The sequence below is a fragment of the Vipera ursinii genome (assembly GCF_947247035.1).
Source record: "Vipera ursinii genome assembly, chromosome: 5".
Classification (NCBI taxonomy): Eukaryota; Metazoa; Chordata; class Lepidosauria; order Squamata; family Viperidae; genus Vipera; species Vipera ursinii.
This window is the reverse complement of record NC_139518.1, coordinates 34,644,153-34,664,477: the sequence shown is the minus strand read 5'-3', so window position 1 is coordinate 34,664,477 and position 20,325 is coordinate 34,644,153. Positions and strand designations below refer to the sequence as shown.

At 34.9% G+C, this 20,325-nt stretch overlaps 1 protein-coding gene across 1 annotated transcript in view; it reads left to right on the top strand.

The window, feature by feature from the left end:
- The window catches only part of TRIM42 (tripartite motif containing 42), a gene marked incomplete at its 5' end in the record, with an annotated part of 60,065 nt that overhangs the window by 1,751 nt on the left and 37,989 nt on the right, over positions 1-20,325 (top strand). Inside the window, 4 exons of the mRNA XM_083364991.1 lie at positions 526-1,205; positions 3,301-4,124; positions 6,726-6,956; positions 10,826-10,951. Coding sequence (XP_083221117.1) covers positions 526-1,205; positions 3,301-4,124; positions 6,726-6,956; positions 10,826-10,906 — 1,816 coding nt within the window. The 3' untranslated portion in view covers positions 10,907-10,951. The remainder of the gene's footprint in view (positions 1-525; positions 1,206-3,300; positions 4,125-6,725; positions 6,957-10,825; positions 10,952-20,325) is intronic.

The window sequence follows — 20,325 nt, the reverse complement described above, 5'->3', positions numbered from 1 at the left end:
AAGTCATTATATAGTTTTAACTAATTTTTATATGGAGGCAAAAAAAGAAAAAGAGGAAAGATCCACCACTCATCTCAATTTGTTCATTCCGCAATGAAGAAGTAGTCCCTCAGAGATAAAATAATGTTATTTTACAGAAGTTTTCCATAAATCCCAAACTTCGTGTAAAGAAACCTATATTTCCTCAGTTGCTAAAGTTTTGCCACTGGCAGCATTTTCAGTAATAAAAATGTAAAAGTGTCCTAGAAAAGTTGCTAGACTTTCCCCTGCTACTATCATCATTACAAGTTAAGTAAAAAGGGATGATTAGGAGGATAGTTTATAGAGGAGAAAGGTATGGAAAGAAACATGGACATTTGGTTTTTAATTAGGTGTAAACCAAAAAGGAAATTTTGAAGCAGATGTCACTTGGTTCATAGAATTTGTCCAAAGTAAAAATTATTTTAAGCTTGATAATTATAAATATTAGTGGCATCCTTGGGTATAACTCAGAGGTTTCTGTATTGGTTTTATTTTCAGACTCAGAAGCCGAGGGGCAAGTGATACATCTGTCATTACATTGGATAAAGAACCTTCTGGACATGCTTTTATTGACCAGCTTGTATGCCCATTGTGCCAACGAATGTTTCTCCGCCCGTTTATGTTGCCATGCAATCACTGCATTTGTGATAAATGTATCATGCAGAGCAGACTGAATGCTGAAATTACAGAGAGTTTCTACATCATCACATGTCCAATCTGCAACAAAGCACATTGCCTACCATTTTCTAAGAAAATGTACCTAAGGATTAATTATCTAAGGGCTAGATTGGCTAGAAAGTATATGCGCCGATACGGTTTCCTAAGATGGAGGTTTGACAAAAGCTATGTCCCAATCTATTGCCAGATTTGTGATGAGCAAAAGGCTGACAAGAGATGTTTGTCATGTCAGCTGAATTACTGTAATGTTTGCCTGAGGAATTATCACCAAGATATTTCCACATTAAATCACGCCTATGCTAAAATTAGTGATGACATCTGGGAAGACAAAAACTGCTTAATCCATGGTGAAACATTGCTTTCCAAATACTGCCTTGAAGATCATGAACTACTATGTGAATTGTGTGCTGAGGCACAACATAATGACCATAACAAAGTTTCTTTATCAGTAGCATGTACGAAAATGTCTGCTATGTTATTTACGACTATTGCCAAGTTTAAAAAAGGTTCCTATTTACATTATTTTCTTTCTGCTTGATATTTTCTTAGTTGCTATATTATATCTAATCAATGTAACCTTAGAGTTTTCTCTAAGGTTAGAAGTTTCCTGAGATCTTAAGTGGATTTTGATCAATGGAGAATAAACTGTCTAGCTCAGTGGTTCTCAACCTGTGGTCCACAGACCCCTAGGGGGGGCACGATGTTGCCACAGGGGTCTGTGAAGGCTTGAAAAAATGTTATAATTTAAATCTTGAGTCTTGGAAGATCATGGCAATGGTCTGTGGCCATAATAAATATTTAAAGGGGGTCTGTGGTGAAGAAAAGATTGAGAACCACTTGTCTAGCTTATAGCTATCTAATGGTCTTGCAATATAGATAATAACTGACACTCATTGTCTGCTTTTGGAAAAGTTATTATTTCTCAGCTTAATTTATTTTAGAGTTGGATGATTAGCACAATATACAGTATATCTGACCAATGAACACATAGACCTTGAAAGCATAGAAATATGATTTCTGAAAGGCCATTTATGGTTGCCTTTGAATTTCCTATAATAACATGCTAATTTTTTTAGATGTCCCAGGATAATCATTATTCTTCCATTATTAGCTGAAAGGCACATACAGGCATTTGTTACTAAACATGATTATGAAAATAAAAGCAAACATGTTCAAATGCATTGTGATGTCACAATGCAAATCCTGCCTTTCATAGTTGTATCTCAATGGCAGATAGAAGAAATGTGTAGGTTACAGTGTAACTGCAGGGTTCATGTTTTGTCACTTCCTCCTGCTGAACCACCTTACAGGTGATGAACTCATACACACACTCAGGCATGTATATAGACACATACTGTACATATACAGACCTACTGATAGCATAATTCTCTCTCCCTCACACAAACTTTGAGCTTTCTTCCTCTCTTTTCACAATCAAAACATATTTTTCCCTGCTGTCTTCCATCCTCTCAAAGAACTCCAGTTTTTTAAAAAAAATATCTAGATCCTTATCTTTTATTGTTCAAACCTTTTAGAGCAATAGGAAGCAATCAAATCTATGCTTTGTGGAAAGGAAGTATTGCATCTAGTGAAGCAGAATAGTTTTACTTTAGGGTACAGCCATAACATGCTCTTGAGTCCGTTTTAATTTCTGAACTTTCCATAAAGAAGTAAAGTCTAGCCTATTCCCTATTGCCCTTTCCAGATTATTAGTCATATGGCAGGTTCAGCATTCTGATGATCTGGAGTCAGACATTATAGGTAGTCAGACATTATACAACCGTGGAATTAAATGTGTAAAATTTCATTTAATTGCAATTTAATGTAAACCAAATAGACATGTTTCTGTGTTCATTTATGAGCCACATATGAACTGGACAAAATGCTGAGAATAATTATTACTTTTTCAAAGTAATAAATGCTATTGTGAATAACAAAATTGATGCAATGCTGCTTAATAGAATTAATCCTCTCTTTTCACATTTAAGGTAAGGTGCTGTTTGTTTTTTTCCCCACCCCCATGATGTGGAGTTCAAAGATGACCTTTTTGATTTACTGGGCATTTACTAGCTTCAGGAACAAAAATGGCCTATTGAATTTCTCCAAGCCACTTGAAACTAAGGGAAAAAATATCCAGCGTTTTCTGGGGAATTGGGCTCACTACTTAGTAATGACAGATACATAGATTCTTGCTTTTTCCAACAAATACAAATGATCTCACAGGAAATGGAGGTTAGCACCAAATTGCCAAGTAACCTTGTTTTAGAATAAGGAAAAGAATTGTTAAAGAAACTTATTTTCATAAAAATATGTATTCTTTAAAATGTCATATCAGTTCACTTACCTTCTGATCAATCCAAATCTTAATTTGGAGCTTGTTTTTCCTCAAGAGAAAATAGAATAGACTTATAGAAGTTTGACTTAAAATTTTTAACATATTACACTTTCAAATATATGTAACTTGGAGTGAAAACTCTCTCATCTCCAAAATTGGTTGACTTATGTTAAATCTAATATTAACCAATTTTCTGTCTTTTGAACAAGAATGGTATCCTTCAAAATAATATCAATTGTGATCATTATCTTTATTTTCTGTTGCAGTCCGTTATGTAATTGATAATGACCTAATGGAAGTCCTTGTATTAAAGAACAATTTTAAATCTTACAAAGAAACCAAAAGGAAAGAAATCAGGAATGGTTTTATGAGATTACGGATGATAATTCAAGAGCGTGAAAAAGAACTGATGGAAGCAGTAGAAAACCTTGAACTTCAGAAACAAAAGGCACTTTGTGAATTTGCAAACCATGCAACAAGGAAAATTGATCAAATGGACAGCCTCATGCAATATTCTAAGGAAGCTTTAAAAGAACAGAGCCCTATTGCATTCCTGCAATCTGCCTGGAGCTTAATAAAGGAAGTAGAAGATATAATTGCAAGTCTTTATCAGCCCAACCCATATCTTAAGGAAGACCCAATAAAGCATCTTAAAGTCAACTTTGAGGAACTTGCTGAAAACCTAGTGAGCATTTTCCCATCAATCCGCAATAAATTACGATATGAACAAATGAACAAAAGTCCTTATCCTTGCAGTTCTGATGTTATGATTCCAAGGACTGTTTCAAGTGCACACATGTCAAACCCACTAGGACTGAACAGAAGTTTCTCCTTATCATCATTTCATTCACTGGCTGATCAAACCTTTATGAGCAATGAACTGCATATTAGACCAAAATCATCACCTCCAACAGAGCTGAAAGGAAATCACTTGTATTCTATTTGGAATGCATCATCAGATACTTCAAAAGATATAAGAAACTATCCAAGCTATGGACCCAGTTACAATCCAGATGGACAGGAAGAATCTTCTTTACCTCCTGGTCTTGTTGTTATTTACCAAACTCTTGTCTACCCAACTATTGCTAAGGTATGGATGTTTTTATTTTCCAACCTTGTACTCATTATGAGCATTCACACTTTCTGTAAATTCAAATAATACTGGATAATAGAAATGTGCACTTAATGGAATTATATCTTCATCAGTTCTGCATATAGTTGCATATTTTTTCCTTCCAAATAATTTCTAAGTAATTTCTTTAAAAAGTGTATGGAAAATTTAGTTTCTTCTATTTGGATTTTTTATATACTTTCATATGTATTTGAAGAATAATCTAAAATATCTTTTTTGTGGCTTTGCACCATTGATATGAATGAAATCATATCACTGAGTTTTGGACCCAAACTTATTCTATCACCAATAAAAAGCTTCTTTCACAAATGGCTATAGGCTAGCATACTATAGAATGCTTTCTTTTCCTTTATCAAGAACCTTGGCTTTTGATCTGATGTACTGTTTTTAAACTCATCTACAACTTAAAACAAGAGTCCTGATCTGACCTGTATTAAGGAAACTGGATGGGTAAACTAGAGTAGATTTGCTATGTCTGCCTGCACGGTTTTCCATCCAGATTGTCAGAGGGGTAGAAAATGCTGTAAAATTGAAATTTTACTCTTGTTTCTCTACCACCACCAATTTCATGTAAATCTGTTGATTGTTCCTTGCTGATGTTAAGAAGATTTTGTCTGAGATTAAAATTGGTGCTATTTGAAATAGTATTAGTTTTAAAAATTCTTTGGTAGTATGTTTATTTTAATAGTATTGATTGTAAGGAGATTTTTTTCACATTTCAAGAACTATATGTATTATTTAAATGTATTATTTAAAATATACATTTATTGCTACCTGTTAATACAAACCCAGATCTTTTGTGATCTAGCAACCACTCTTTCTACACAAAATTTTCTTCTTGAATTATGTATTTTTATTATATCTTTATTACTTTAATTTTGTATCCATAAAATTCACCAAACTTCTAATTGTTTTTATTGGCTGTCTTAGTGAAATCAGTTGTTGCATTGTTCCGCTGGCTGAATACTTGTTTTGTCTGATTTTATTCCTCTTTAGTTTCTACTTATGTCTATAGCTGTCAGAAAAAAAATACAAGTAGACTTATAGAAATTGTATTGATAGTTTTTGAAAAAAAACCTGAGTTAGCTTAATTTTTATGCTAATTGTTTCTATATTACACTAATTTTACTTTTTTCTATTCTTCTTATTAGCCTTTTGTCCTTTGTAGGTTCAGTGAGTATCTATTTCAAAATAATATATCATTCAGGGATAATATTACAGCCAACCTGTTATGACAGTGGTCAAATCTACATAGCATGAAAAATGGCAAAAATTTAAACCACTAGTATAAATTATAAAATAGTGACATCAATACCATTAAAATTGTAAGAGTAGGATTATAAAGACAATACAATATACTTTATTGATTTATTAGTTGACAAATCATATCAGAACATGAGCATCAGCCAAAGTAAAATACAATAAAATGAATTAAGGTAAGATACAGTGAAATGAGATAAAACAGACTATAATGAGATTAAATAGAATAAAGTTTCTACCATGACACTAGAAAAGGTGAGATAAAGAAAAAAATAAAAGAGTAGGATAAAATATTATAAGATAAATATAATGCAAGGGTATATAATAACATTTATATTAAACTTCAAAGAAGGTGTATATAGGTGAATTCATGATAGGTGTTTTCTGTTGGGCAGTCCTGGCTACAAACTTAACAGTTCAAGAGACTGTGGAAAGTTAGATAAAAGAGGGGCAATCAGCAGAAGATGAATATTCCTGTGGAGCTAGTAGTAAAGGAGGACATGCGCTATGGTTCATTGGGCCACTATGCTACGAGGATAGTGTTGTGCTGTATTTCTTCTGCAAATCTACAGTGAGAAGTACACAGAACTAGACCAGGGGCCTCCCAACTGGCAACTTTAAGATTTGTGAACATTTAAAAATACAAATTACTGAAAGTTTTGGTTATTGTAATTATTAAAAACCACATGTTGTCCTTCTTTATTTTATCTGAGCCATGTGGGACAACTAGGTCTAAAACCACTGAATCTAATGAGAGATAAAACTAGAACTCACCTGAAATGTTCTGCTTCATTTATGACAGTACAAAATGTAGCCCAGCCTTTCCAAATGAATGACCATCATATGAGCTGAACTTAATTCCCTGTTATTGTGACATTTTGGCTGGTATAGGACTTCATATAGTTTTTAGAAGGTGGAAGATTATTAGGTTTAAAATCCATGGGACTGGTACTAAAATGCCTGTATTGTGAACATTAAATATACATAATTAAGTTGGGGTTGTGGGTTTCTGATTTTTTTGTTCTACAAATTCTTATAACCCAAATAATGAAATGCTAGCAGCCTTACTTATTAACCCTATTAGTTTGCTAGAGAAACATAAAAGTGTGAAGGTTTGTTCTCCGAGCTTGTGGATTGAATTCCGAGATGTTACCTAGCCTGGTAACAAAACGTTCAGAAAACAACCCACAAGTACAGGGAACAAAATTTTACCCTCATCCTACACCCGAGCTACAGATATTCGCCACTATTTATACATAAACGTATTTTCAGTGCACTTTTTTTCTTTGCACTCCACAGCTTTATTGGACCTGTCCAACAGAAGAAGTAGATAGCTTTGAAATTGCTTATTATGAAGTACTTGATGAAGAGGAAGCTGAGAGTTTAATCCAGCCACAACTCATAGGAGTACTTACTGGAATTGTACAACAGAATCTAGAAATACATAATCTGTCCCCTAATACAGAATATCTCTTTAAAGTTCGAGCTGTCAATGACAATGGTCCAGGAGAATGGAGTGAAGTCTGTAAGGTACAATCTTGGGTATTTAATTGCTGGCTAAATCAAACTCATATAGACAAATGCATTATCATGATTTTAGATAAATAGCTTATGTTTATTCACAGATTATTCAAATGAATTGAGTTTAATGGAATTTGATTCAAATGTTGCTTGGATTATTTTTGGTTTGTTTTTATTTGTTTTTGTTTACTATGGCATTAACAATTATTTGAGTTAACATGGTTTCAAAATGTTAAATAAACATTTTTATAATATTCCATCTCATATATCAAAGAGATAACAATGATAGCATTTTAAATGTTTCATAATGTGATTTTTGTATGGCACATTTATATGACTGACAGTTTTTGGTGTTTCTATTTTTCCTCCACTATTTTTTTTACTTTATTTCTATTCAGATGAAAATCCCATAAAGCAGGGCTTTTCAACCAGTGGTATGGGTACCACCTGTGATACATTGGCACCTGGCAGGCGGTACAAGACCATCCTAGAAAAGTGGTAGTGGGGGAGGGGAATGAGCTGAACCGGTGGCAGCACCACACAAGCCTGAGAGAGAGACGGCTGGAAATGCAGGGCTGTCAGGGCTCAGCAGAAGCGCCAGGATCAGCCCCAGGCTCCACCTGGAGCTCGGCACTGATCCTGGCACTTCTGAGTGCAGAAGAAGCGCCAATCAGCTGGAACGTTGCAGCATCTCCAGGGTCTTGTGATTTACATTCAGATGCTTGGCAACTGATTCATATTTATGATGGTCACAGTGTCCCAGGGTCATGTGAAGTGACCAAAACCTGCTGCAACCACCCAGCAGACGGGGGGAATAAAAACCAAACACCCCCACCCCACCCCCGCTGCCAATCCTCAACAGAAATGTTCACAACAATGAAAACCTTGGACTGGAGCAAGAGTGCTGCTGGGCAGGCAGGCAGGTGTCTTGCTCAGCTGTGGCTTGGGGGGCACTTTTTCAGTGCCATTCTAACTTTGAACAGTCACTAAATGAACTGTTGTAAGTCGAGGACTACCTGTATTTCATCACTTTTTTCCTTTTTTTTTTTTGGTCATCAATCTTTTGACACCTTGCTAGGCAACTGGTGGTACTCGGATGTTGCCATATCCCAAAAGTGGTACAATGGGTGAAAAGGTTGAAAAGCCCCGCCATAAAGAACACATATTAGGATTTAACTTAATACAACAATTGTCCTAATATAGATATTTTTAGACACAGACTATGAGAAACAATTCATGAATTCATAATGAATATAGCAAGCTTTCTCTTAAATCCTTAGAGCAAAGAATATTCTTCTATAATGAATCTTGAACAGATACATTGTTTTGGAATATTTATTTATATGCTTCCAAATTTGAAAACATTCTGAGGTGTCTGTTTAGTATTTTTAATTCCCATTCCTTGTTTTGCTTGAACATTTGCCACATTATTTGATCTTTAAAAAAGTTAAAATCTTTAAAATGTATTGATTTTTAATATTTCTTCAGCAACAGTATTAAATAATCCTTCGTTTTTATTTGGTTGTTGTTGCTGTGCCAAAAGAGAAAACAATGATGAAATATTGAATGGGTCCTTTCAAGGTGGTACAACCCCAACTCTACATTTTACTGGCATTACATTGAATTGATTATCATTTAATTGTTTGTAAACAGATACAGGATAGAGATGGTCCTACATCTGCAGCCAGGAAGAGACATTAACTAACAGTTACTTTCAAGTTGCTTTTTAAATTAAGTTGATTAGGGGACTGGAGGCTAAAACATATAAGGAATGGTTGCTGGAATTGGGCATATCTAGTGTAATGAAGAGAAAGACTAGGGGTGACATGATAGCAGTGTTCCAATATCTCAGGGACTGCCACAAAGAAGAGAGAGTTAATCTATTCACCAAAGAACCTGAAGGTAAGACAAGAAGCAATGGATGGAAACTAATCAAAGACAACAACCTAAAACTAAGGAGAAATTTCCTGACAGTTAGAATAATTAACCAGTAGACCTCTCCTCCAGAAGCTGTGAATGCTCCAGCACTGGAAGTTTTTAAGAAGACACTAGACAGCCATTTGTCTGAGATGGTATAGGGATTCCTGCCTGAGCAGTGGGTCCGACTAAAAAGACCTCCAAGGTCCCTTCCAACTTTATTTTTTATTATTATTATTATTATTATTATTATTATTATTATTATTATTATTATTATTGTTGTTGTTGTTGTTGTTGTTGTTGTTGTCATTCTTGTTCTTGTTGTTAAGAATGGTCTGTGATAGGGCCTTTTCCAACAAACAAATTTAATAAAAAAAACATAACTTTTCATGAGCTGCAGCTCACTTTATCAGAACCACAGAACGGGAAGACAGATTGGTTGTAAAAATGTAGGTTACATGTGAGTTAGAATACACCTAACTTATCAGTTAACAATTGTGATACTGTGTTTCCCCAAAAGTAAGACCTGCCCCAAAACTAAGTCCTAGTTTTGGGCAAGGCACATGCCTAAAAATCAAGCTAGGGCTACGGTGGGGGGGTCGAGCTGCCCCATGCACCCCACACCCACTTACCAGGTCTCCTATGAATCAGCATCTGCCTCTCCTTGTCAGGCCACTTCTTCTGTGGCAACCCCCGGCCTGCATTTTGCAGTCAGAGGCTTTCTGGAAAGGCCTCTGACTATGAAAGGGAGGTCGGTGCTCCATTCTCAACTGCAGAATGAAACTTCTCCTTTGGCCACATAATGTTGGCCAGCTGGGCTAGGCTATTGGTGCTACTGCAGCGAGGTGAGTGGAAAAGACACTCCCCGAAAATAAGACTTGGTACCTCTTTTGGAAACAACAAAAAAAAAGACCGGGTCTTATTTTCAGGGAAACACAGTATATTACAAACTTATTATGTTTTGAGAACTTTTGAGGTTACCTGAAATGTTTTGGTTTATTTGACTTCAGCAATCTCTCAATCAGTGGTACTGGTAAACTCTCAATTTTCCAAAATGGTCACTGATGGCTGTAACAGAATACTTACGGAAATTGAAATGCTCTTATATTCTTTGTCCTTGATTTGAGTCTTGATTTCAAATATGTGTCTCTAATTTTTTTCTCCCTTTCCCCTGAACTCACCCCAGTTTTAAGCAAGCCTAAACTATATGCCTGCTCTATCCCTAGTCTTCCTGATTCAGTATATGTTGCTACAGGATGAAATTCTTCAGATTTTTGTAAGATTTACTTTCTTGAATATATGCATGATATTGTAGCTTTATAGAACAAGAGTTAAAAGCAGTTAAATAGGTATCTTTCTTTAAAGGAAAAATGTGACTACCTATGTCCACTCTGGAGAGACATACAAGTTAATAAATGCTTTGTTGGATAAGATCAAATGTGCAACAATCTCTTTCAAATAAGAGGACATCAAAAAAACTTCTTAGCAGCTGATACCTAAAATTAAAACAAAACAAAATCATGTTGACAAATGAAATCCTACAACTGAACTATTTCAACTTTTTCTTGAAATGAAAGGTCTCATCTCAAAGATTTCCATTGTCCCAAATAATTACAGGAGGAAGGTCCATTATTTAGGGATGCTGAATGGTGTAAGATTGGTGTAAGATTGGTGTAAGAAGGAGGAAGATATTGCAGGGGGAGGGGGGAAGCAAGACTTCATCTTTTCATAAACCTTAGTTTCAGTAATAGCTCCAGTGCAAAGTATATCATGATTTATTTGAACATATTTCTTAAAAATTTTTAGTATGTTTATTTATTTAAAAATATCTTACTGATGTATTTAAAATAGATTATTGAAACATGCCAGTACCTTTATTCCTGCTTACTCTCTTGTGACATCTGTTGTGTACCTATATTTCTATAGCTGATTGACAATCGTATTTCTGCTTTCCACTGTAGGTGATGACTCCAGATGTGCGTGCCAAAGTCAAAGCCAGATGGGGACTGCTGAGAAATGTTCAATCTGCTTTCCGCAGATAATCCTGAACTACAGATCTACAAATCATTTTAAGGAGGAAGCTGAAAGTAAGCTATCAGATAGAGTCCCCTTATATATATTTTTCTTTTCTTCATTCTTTTTAAATTAAATTTGTGAACTAGGACCTAAAAATATTCCTTCCAGAATAAAGAGGTCCATGAAATTAAAAAAAAATAATCAGCTCTTGTATTTTATTTTTTACCAATTTTCCACTTAAGATGTTTAAAAAATTACATTGTTTAAGAAATACATGATGAAAAATCCCTTACATAAATTCTGTGGTGTACCAAACCTTCAAAGGAACATAAAAGATATGTTTTCATATGGGAATGAAGGGCTCACTCTTTATCTTGTCAGTCCAGAGCCTTGGTCTGTGTTTCATTTTAATTGGATATTGAAAATTACTTTCTGGATAAAATACTTGAGCAGTCCACCTATTATAGATTGTGCCTGAAATTTGTAAGAATTTTATATGCTGTTTTCACTTCATTTACTTATCCTTTGTCTTTAGCAGAATGCTGCTACAATACTCATTATCATCTGTACATTTTATACATGATAGGCACTATATAGATGAATATGTAATAAAAAGTTCACGAACTAATAAAAAATCAGCAATTAAGTGGAATCCAGTCCCATTTAAGAGACAAATAAACGTTCATTTACCTATTGTCAATTTTTTCAAGCATCAGAGTTTTCTCCAGTGACTCTTGCCTTTGTGTTATGTATCCAAAGTATTTAAGCATTAGTTTCACAATTACTGCTTCCAATGAGTAGTTTGATTTTATGTTATCTAATCTAGAATTATTCATTATTGTGTGGATCAAGTCATACTTAGCAAATTTTTTTCAGCACCATCTCTCAAAGGCATTTTTTCCTTGCAGCCTTTTTTACTGCAGTGGAGCTTTGTCACCATATTTAGCATCTTGGACCAACTCACATCCTAGTGAGCATGCAAATTAGGCAAAGCTGCCCCAGTACATATTTTGCATCACTATCAATCTAGAAATGTAAATCATGGGTGCTAGACTATTCTCAAATATCTAGCAAAAAATTGCAAGGATAGACTTCCACAAATGCAAAAGTTCTGATAAGTAGATCTAAATAGCTAATGAATCTATTGTGAAAGAATTACAGTGCCCTCTGTATCTGAAATGCCCTATGTATACTGAAATCAAGGCTTGAACCACTGTGTGTCTCTTTACCTCCTATGCACTAAGCCATTTTCTTCTGGGCAAACGTATTGTTTTCCCCTTTCTCTTGTTTTGATAATGGATAGATCTGATACTATGTTATTTACTTGTGACCATGGGAGAACTGACTCTAAAATAGGGCACCAAATTCTGCAGCACAATGAATCACTTAATAAAAACTTTGCTTTAAAAAGAATATCTTTATGCTTAAGAACATGTTAACACAGCAGTTAAAAATGATGTAAATTAATATTAGCAAACTATGGAACTTTTGTTTTCTGTCAAATTCAGCAGCTCTTTCATCTTCATTTTAGCAGTGGCCCTAAGGATGCTTGTCAAACCCTTATCTTATTCTCAACTGTTTGCTAATTCATCTCACTGTTTTTCTTTCCCTTGCTAACTTATAATTTGATTGACTTAATCACACTAATCCCTCTTTGTTGCCATTTATAAACTCTGGGCTATTAGAAGGACATACCTTTCAGTGACACTTAGCAAATAAAGAGTGTCCATCAGCAGCCCAGGAAATATAATTATTTATATTTATAAATATCTATAAAGGGAGAAAGTCAAAGGCCATATTCACCATTCCTTTGGAGACTTGGTACTTAGGAGCGTTATGAAGGCAAAAGGTTACTTTGTGTGCCCATTGAGTGTAGCAGCCCTGTCTGCTTTGGGAACCTTTAACAATGCCAACTGCAGTAGATGCTTGAACAGAGTTGTGCTATCCTGAACATAGGAATGTGGGTGGTGGTGAAAGACATAAGCAGCATCAGAGAGTCCACATTCACCAATCCTATCTCTTGATTCTGCAAGACTTGTCATAAACTAAAGATAAATTGAATTAATCTGCTTCCATTCCATGTCAATATTTATTTTCTCAGGAAACCCTCATGCCCTTTTTTGGAATTAATCTGAGAATTCTTTAAAAAATGTATGTAAATGCACAATGAATATTTATAGAACTTTTGAGCCAAAAACTATACTATTAGATTTAAGCAAATGTAAATTTGATACAAATATTAGCACAAGGATTATGGATTCTTATGGGAATCTGCAAAATACAACTTTGCTGGTGAAGATGAGTGGACTCAAGTAATAAAGGGAGCAAAATCATGCCCATGAGCTTCCTCCATTGAGAACTTAGTTTATGCAGTGTATAGATCTGGAAAGGTTTTTAAAGCGCAGAGACTGATCATGTTTTATGCATCTCAGTATACATTTTTTTAAAAAAAAAATTCAGATAGAAAAAAAATCAGATTTTAAATTTAGTCAATGCTAATTTTATAAAAAAAATCTTCCAAATTTATTCATTAAAAAGGATGAAAGAACTTCAGATTTTAAAAATTGGTATGAGAAAGAAAGTGGCAGGAAAGTGTCCTTCCTTAACCCTAATCAGGCACTAATTGATGTGCTAAGACTGGATGATCAAAAGCACTTCTCATCATTCCATGTCAACCCATTGGGATACCTGCCTATTAGCATAGTTTATGAATCCATCCACTGAGCTCTCAGGAATTCAAGCAGCCTCCTCCTTCTGGTTTTGTGGCATTGGTATTCAGAAGAAAACACATTTTTTCATATTAGTCTGCCTTCACTTCAGCTGTCCCATCTCCATTCCAGCTTGCCTTTCTCCTTAAAAAAAAGTATTAAATCCCTTGCACACCATTCAGCAACTGTCTTCTGCGAGCACAGCTAAATCCCATGGTGATTGGTTGTCTGCAGCCCAATTTATTGCATTCCTTTCCTCAATAAACAGTCAAGGCAAAGCATGGAACAATTTTTCTTATCTATTAGCAGCCGCTCCATTTCAGTGGAGGTGGATGTGCACCTTCATAGCTGATGCATGTTTTTTTAATGCATGTCTGAAAATGAATTTTAGCTGTTTATAAATAAATAAAACCCACAGTAAGATATTTGCATAATTACTTTTCAAGGTAATGAGTGAGACAAGAGGCCAAAACATAGGCACTAAATATCTTTGAAGCAGGCTGCACTGCTAAATAAACAAGCAGCTCATGTAAGCACTGAGCTGTAGGGCAGACAGAGTTGCACATAATTTATTTAGGGAACAATGTGCAATCTATTTGAGTCAGATGCCATACCAAAGGGAACATGTGAAAGACATATAGGTAATTGAATATTAGATGAAACATTATTGTAATTCAAAAATGTTTGTCCCTGGAATTTTTCTTGCCAGCCTCATCATTAAGGAGTTTTACATGTAACAAAGATGTTTATAGTATTGGACATGATCCAAAGATGTTAGATTATTGATCTGACTAGAAGGCAAAGATGAAATGATCCCAGCACATTCCTTACGTTGAAACAATAACTGACATGAACGTTCTGTGTAAAAAAAATCCTTTACCCTGGACTCATTGGATTTGGTTAGCTTTCTTTATAATTATTTATCACAACTGAATTCCTCTCACTCCTATTTGTTTGACCATCCTTTCACTGTAATTGTGAGTTCAGCTTCAGTTCAGAAAACACAAATATATTTTACCCACTTCTCAAGAGAAATAGACTAGTTAAAGCTTGGATATAATTATATTTAAGGTATGAAGAGACAATCCAAAAAGTCTGGGTTTCATCCTACATTTGCTCCTGAATCACTTTTACATTCACCTTGTTAAAGTATGGTTGAAATATTAAATGGATTTAGGAGCTGGCTTTTTGAATATAAATGCCCATCCTTTGGTAGAGAGAATGCATCTACCTCCATAAATTCCTATGTGAAGATACGAAACAAAAGGATTTGTTTTTAGTTATTTTCAATCTAATAAAACATAACAAACAAGCAACAAAAATGCAGCAATATTATATATTTTACTAAAACTTGCTGTTCATAAGCTTCTTTCAGGTTAAGAAACTGAAGCCTATGTAGACATACAGTATGTGCAGTTGCATTGTAAATAAATCACTGGGTTGATTCAAATAACTGTGCATTCCTTCTACACAGGAATTCTCCATTCCTTCAATGTTTGAGCTTCTTAAAACATCACCTTCTCTTATATCAAAATTTGTAACCCAGGAAAGGACAGCAGGAGATTTGTCTTCCATCTATGATTTAACAGACAGAAACTGGCATCTGAAAAGGCCTTGCCGAGTGAAATTCACTGTAGCTTGGCTTTTATTTTGATCAGTATAAAATAGCTACTTAGCGGTAGGAAATCTTTTAAACTAGAAATGATGCTGATAAAGCCAGAGTCCAAATTAACTAGGGCTTGCCCTCTTCTTTTCCTCTCCTCTCCCGTTCTTTGTCTTTCTGAGATTCCTTTCCCTGTGGTATATTTTCCCATCCAGATGGCTGTCAGAGAAGAACACTTTTTTTTTATCATAGATATAAAACAATCTGTGGAGAGCTTAGGTCAAGGGCTTCCTTTAGTCTATTTCTGGATTTAGTACAAAATATACTGTAAGATTGATTGTAATAATGCATATTAGTATTAATTTCCCATAATTATATGCTCGGAAAACAATATAAGTATAGAGCTTTTGCAGGAGAATTGTAAGGAAGCAAGTGCAGTTGTCAAAGAATACAGAGGAACTTTCCACAAAACTTTGCTTAAAAGACTATGATGTACAATGTGTGCTCTAGGCTATTGTCAGTTTTGGCCATAAATGCTCTTCCCTAAACAGGTTTAAGGTACCATGACTTAGGGGGATGGAAAACATTAACGAGCACACTTTTTTTTTTGAAAAACTGAAGATATGAACATCAGTTCTGTGTCAGGTAAAGTATCTATTGTAAATATAGTATATGTGGTACATGTGGAATTCTTGAAAACATTTCATGTGTACAAATAGTAGGCATTCCAATCCATTCCAGAATGTAATATTATTTTTCATCAGAAGTCATACTATAAGTATACAAATTTATAAACAGAGAGTATAAATATTTTGGTTCTTTGAAATCTAATATTCAAGAGAAACTAGACACATTGAGATGATTATAATTTACAACTGAAAGTCTCCAGATTTTGTAATGCATCTTTAGCTGTTATCAGTGCTTTTTTTGTAAAAGAAAAAGGTGCCGGAACTCACACACGTCATACAACCTGCCTTGCCTACCTTACAAGGTTCCATCCAAAAAAGGTGCCGGAACTCCGTTCTGAGCGTTCTATGAGGAAAAAAGCCCTGGCTGTTATTATATAAGGACCAGTGAATTCTATTAAAATGATTGATGAGTTACTAAAGATGCAAATTCTATTGAATTTTTCTACAAAGGGTGATTTAAATGCTTATGTAAACATTTACTAAATAAATCAAATAATATTTTTTTCATTTTATTTTACGTAAGACTTTTGTGATTTCTTGATCCTCTGATCTAGAAAGTAAATTTAAAACACAAACTCAGCAATACTTCAGAATTGTGGTTTTAATGCATGGTGTCTTTATTATATGAGTATTAAACATATTTGTTGTATCCTCCATAAAATATATTGTTAAACTGTTCCTGTCGTACGATTGGCTTCACTCTAAGCTTTTTTAAGAAAACCATGTCTGAGCTAAGATTTTCTGTCTGATAGAGTTTATGGTTGCCCATTGAACAAGAACTCTGAATTAGAATTGACTTTGAAATTCAAGCTAGACAGCAGATTATTACATACATAGATATTCTTGAAAACAGTATGGTATGCAGCAGAACAGGGAATTATGAGCATGATACATTTGCTCCATGAGCTGCACTGGTATAGATATAAATGCAGATACAGTTCAGGTTAATGGCTATTACTTATAAAGCCCCTCATAGCCTAAGGCCTGGTTATCCAAAGGACCACTGCCTTCTGTGGCTTCTCCTCATTTTATATGAACAGGCTGCTATAGGAGTTGGCATGCTCAACTCATCCATTAAACAGTGCCACCTGATGGGACCTAAGAAGTATCCTATCTTTTTCATAGTCCCTCATCCTCTCCCTCAAAGTACATCTGATCCCCACTCCAGACATGTTTAAAAGAGCCCTGCCTCCTTATCTGGAGGAGGTAAGGCACAATCATACTTGCAAGATTGTGCTCTTATAGTCTATATCAGTAAAGGGCAATTCTAAATTCATGTGGAGCTGGATTTCTAATTTGGTCTGCCTTGTAGTACTGACATTTATTATTGCTTTTATTTTATATCACTCCACATTGTTGGAGTTGGCTGCCTATGCATTTCTTAATAAAATAATAAAATAAATTATCCTTGTTGCTATTTCAGTTCCAAGAAGGCAAGTGCCAATTGCTTTTATTCCCATGAATGACTAACTAAACATATATGCCGATAAGCCAAATACATCCACACAAAATTAAATTGAATTTATATATATAAACTTAAATATCAGTGCACACATATATAGACAAAACAAGCAGCTATAAAATATTTTTCCTTGCTATTCTGTAATCCTTACCAGCAGTGCTACAATAGTACCCAAAAATAAGACACGGGGTTATTTGTTTGTTTGTTTGTTTATTTGCACCAGGTCTTATTTTCAGGGGGGGTTGTCTTTTCCACTCACCTCACAGTGGCAGCACTGACAGCCCTGCCCAGCTGGCCCACTTCTTCTGCAGCTGAAGGAAATGTCTCTGCAGCTGAGTATGGAGCTCCAGCCTGCATTTCATAGTCAAAGGCCTTCCATTGTTAGCTGCAGATTGAAGTTGCTCCTTTAGCCACAGAAGTGGGCCAGCAAGACAAGTGTCAATCCATAGGAGGTTGCAATGGTAAGTTCTAACCCCCCCACCACCACCACAGCTTGATTTTTAGGTGTGTGCCTGGCCCTCAAATTAGCTTATTTTTGAGGTAGGGCTTTTATTAGACCTACCCCCAAAAATCAAGCTAGGGCTTATTTTCAGTGTAGGTCTTACTTTTGGGAAAACACAGTACAATGATCATATTGCTTTGCATTATAAATAGAAAGTTTCTAATTGAAATATAGAGTAAATCCTTATTTCCATTATTTACAAACAAAAATGTGAAATTGCATCTGCCAGTTCTTTAACTGGTTGTGGCCTTCATATACAACAAGTTCTTCCCTTAAAATGTAGGATGTCATAATGTATAGCAATAACACTTAGACTTATATATTGCTTCATAGTGCTTTACAGTACTCTGAGCGGTTTACAAATGTCAGCACATTGCCGTCCAACAATCTGGGTCCTCATTTTACCGGCACCAGAAGGATGGAAGGCTAAGTCAACCTTAAACCCGTCAGGATCAAACTCCTAGCTTTGGGCAAAGTTTGCCTGCAATACTACATTCTAACCATTGTGGCACCATGGCTCCTATATCAATGTAGTATAAACATAAATTCAAGCAATGTGGCATTTTGCAATTGATTTAGGGTGATTTGGGCAATAATGGCATCTGGTTGAAGTAGTGCACCAGATGTTTTGGGATTGTAACCACAGTACTTATTACTATTGCTACCTTTGCCTTCTTTTGCCACAGTCATTTTATTTGCAGATATTTGTATGTTTATTATTCTATCCAGTTCTTTCTCTTTTATTCTGCTGTCTTCAGGTATTGCAAAATATCTCTCCTTTTTAAATAAATGTAGCTTTATTATTTTCCAGTTATTTGAGGCAGAAGGATGACTGGAAAAATAATGGTGCACTGTTAAACATTAAGACATAGGAAATAAAAATAATGAACGAATGGGAGAGAGGAAAAGGAAGGAAGGAAGGAAGGAAGGAAGGAAGGAAGGAAGGAAGGAAGGAAGGAAGGAAGGAAAGAGAAAAAAACCCTGAACAATGTCTTAAGCATGGCATATCATTAACATATCCCCCCATGCACACACTTTTTAGAAAACTTGTCAAATCCCAAATGGGGCCATCTTCTTAGAATAACAGCCTAGAACTTTTCCCTGTTAATTATAGAACTTTTACTGTTCTTTAATAGTATGGGCAAGGAGCTATAAATGTGTGCTAAGTGGATGTACTAATTGAAATGTTTCTCATTGAACTATTTGTTTAATTACTTTGTTTACATGCAGCTCGCAGAAAGATTAGTTTATTAAATGTGCTATTTTTTGAAGGAAAATCTCTTACAAATTCAAGTAAAATATTGAAAATGATCTAAAATAACAAACTTTATATTATAATAAAATACCCAATACAATGCAAACTTGAGATTCAGAGGCCCCATAGTAAAAAGTACCCATAGTAATAAGACTGGCCTCACTGCATTCATTAGTCAAAGTATTTCAGATAAGAGATGCTTTGCTATTTGCTTTTTCATTCTGAAAAAAGAGATCTTCTGAATCAGGAAAAAGGTTTATTTCTACCAACATTCTGGGCAACTAACTAAAAATTTGTCCTCTTCTAGGTCTGCTTTTAAGCCTACCCCCCAGAACACAAAATATGTAGGTGACTGACCCCAAAAGCAGTTAGGTCATGGAGTTAGCAATACCAGTAAAACAAGCTTTTTAGCTGCATCTGAAAATCTTCTTAATTCCTTTTTCTTCCCTGAAAATACACTGCTAGTTACCTGGAATTCATAATCTTAATGTTTTATTTTTTTACATATTCGAATCAGTCATATAACTTCAATCTTTTGACACACACACACTTGCATACATACACACACAGCATCAAAGACACTTTACCCCCAAAATCTAATAAAGATGTTGCTTTGTTTTGTATTTCTCTGAGACATCTCACCTGGCAGTTTCTATAACAGGCTTCTGTGCACATACTGTGCACATACACAGTAAAAACCTTTTCTAAATATTCTAGTCAGCTATTGGAAGTGCTAGAAGTTTCTTTACATAAACAAACCATAGAAATCTCATTTACGGGCTGGAAGAAGCCTTGGAGTGTTACAAAGTGCCTCAGGTAAATCAAATCTCCATATAAAATTGCCTTGGGAAGCATGATTGCTTTGAACATCTCAGGGTTTTTTACATAAAAAAAAATCTCATCACTGTGAACATGTATGAAATAATATTACTGTGTCCATTGTTTTTAGGATGGCCGGTACCTAAATAAATAAATAGATAAGTTTACAACTGCAACTTGTAAGCAATCAATTTAATTAGAGAGAACCTTAATGCAAGTATCTAAGCATGAGCTGTGACTTTAAGCATTTTAACCAGAAGTACCCCATTCAAATAATATTTGAATATTATTTGTGGTTATCTGCATTTTCTAGCATGTTTGACATTGAAATGTTTAAAGCTGTGAATACAATATGCAACAGTGAACTGATAACTGATTCCTGTGTATTATTAAGTGCATTTTTTCTT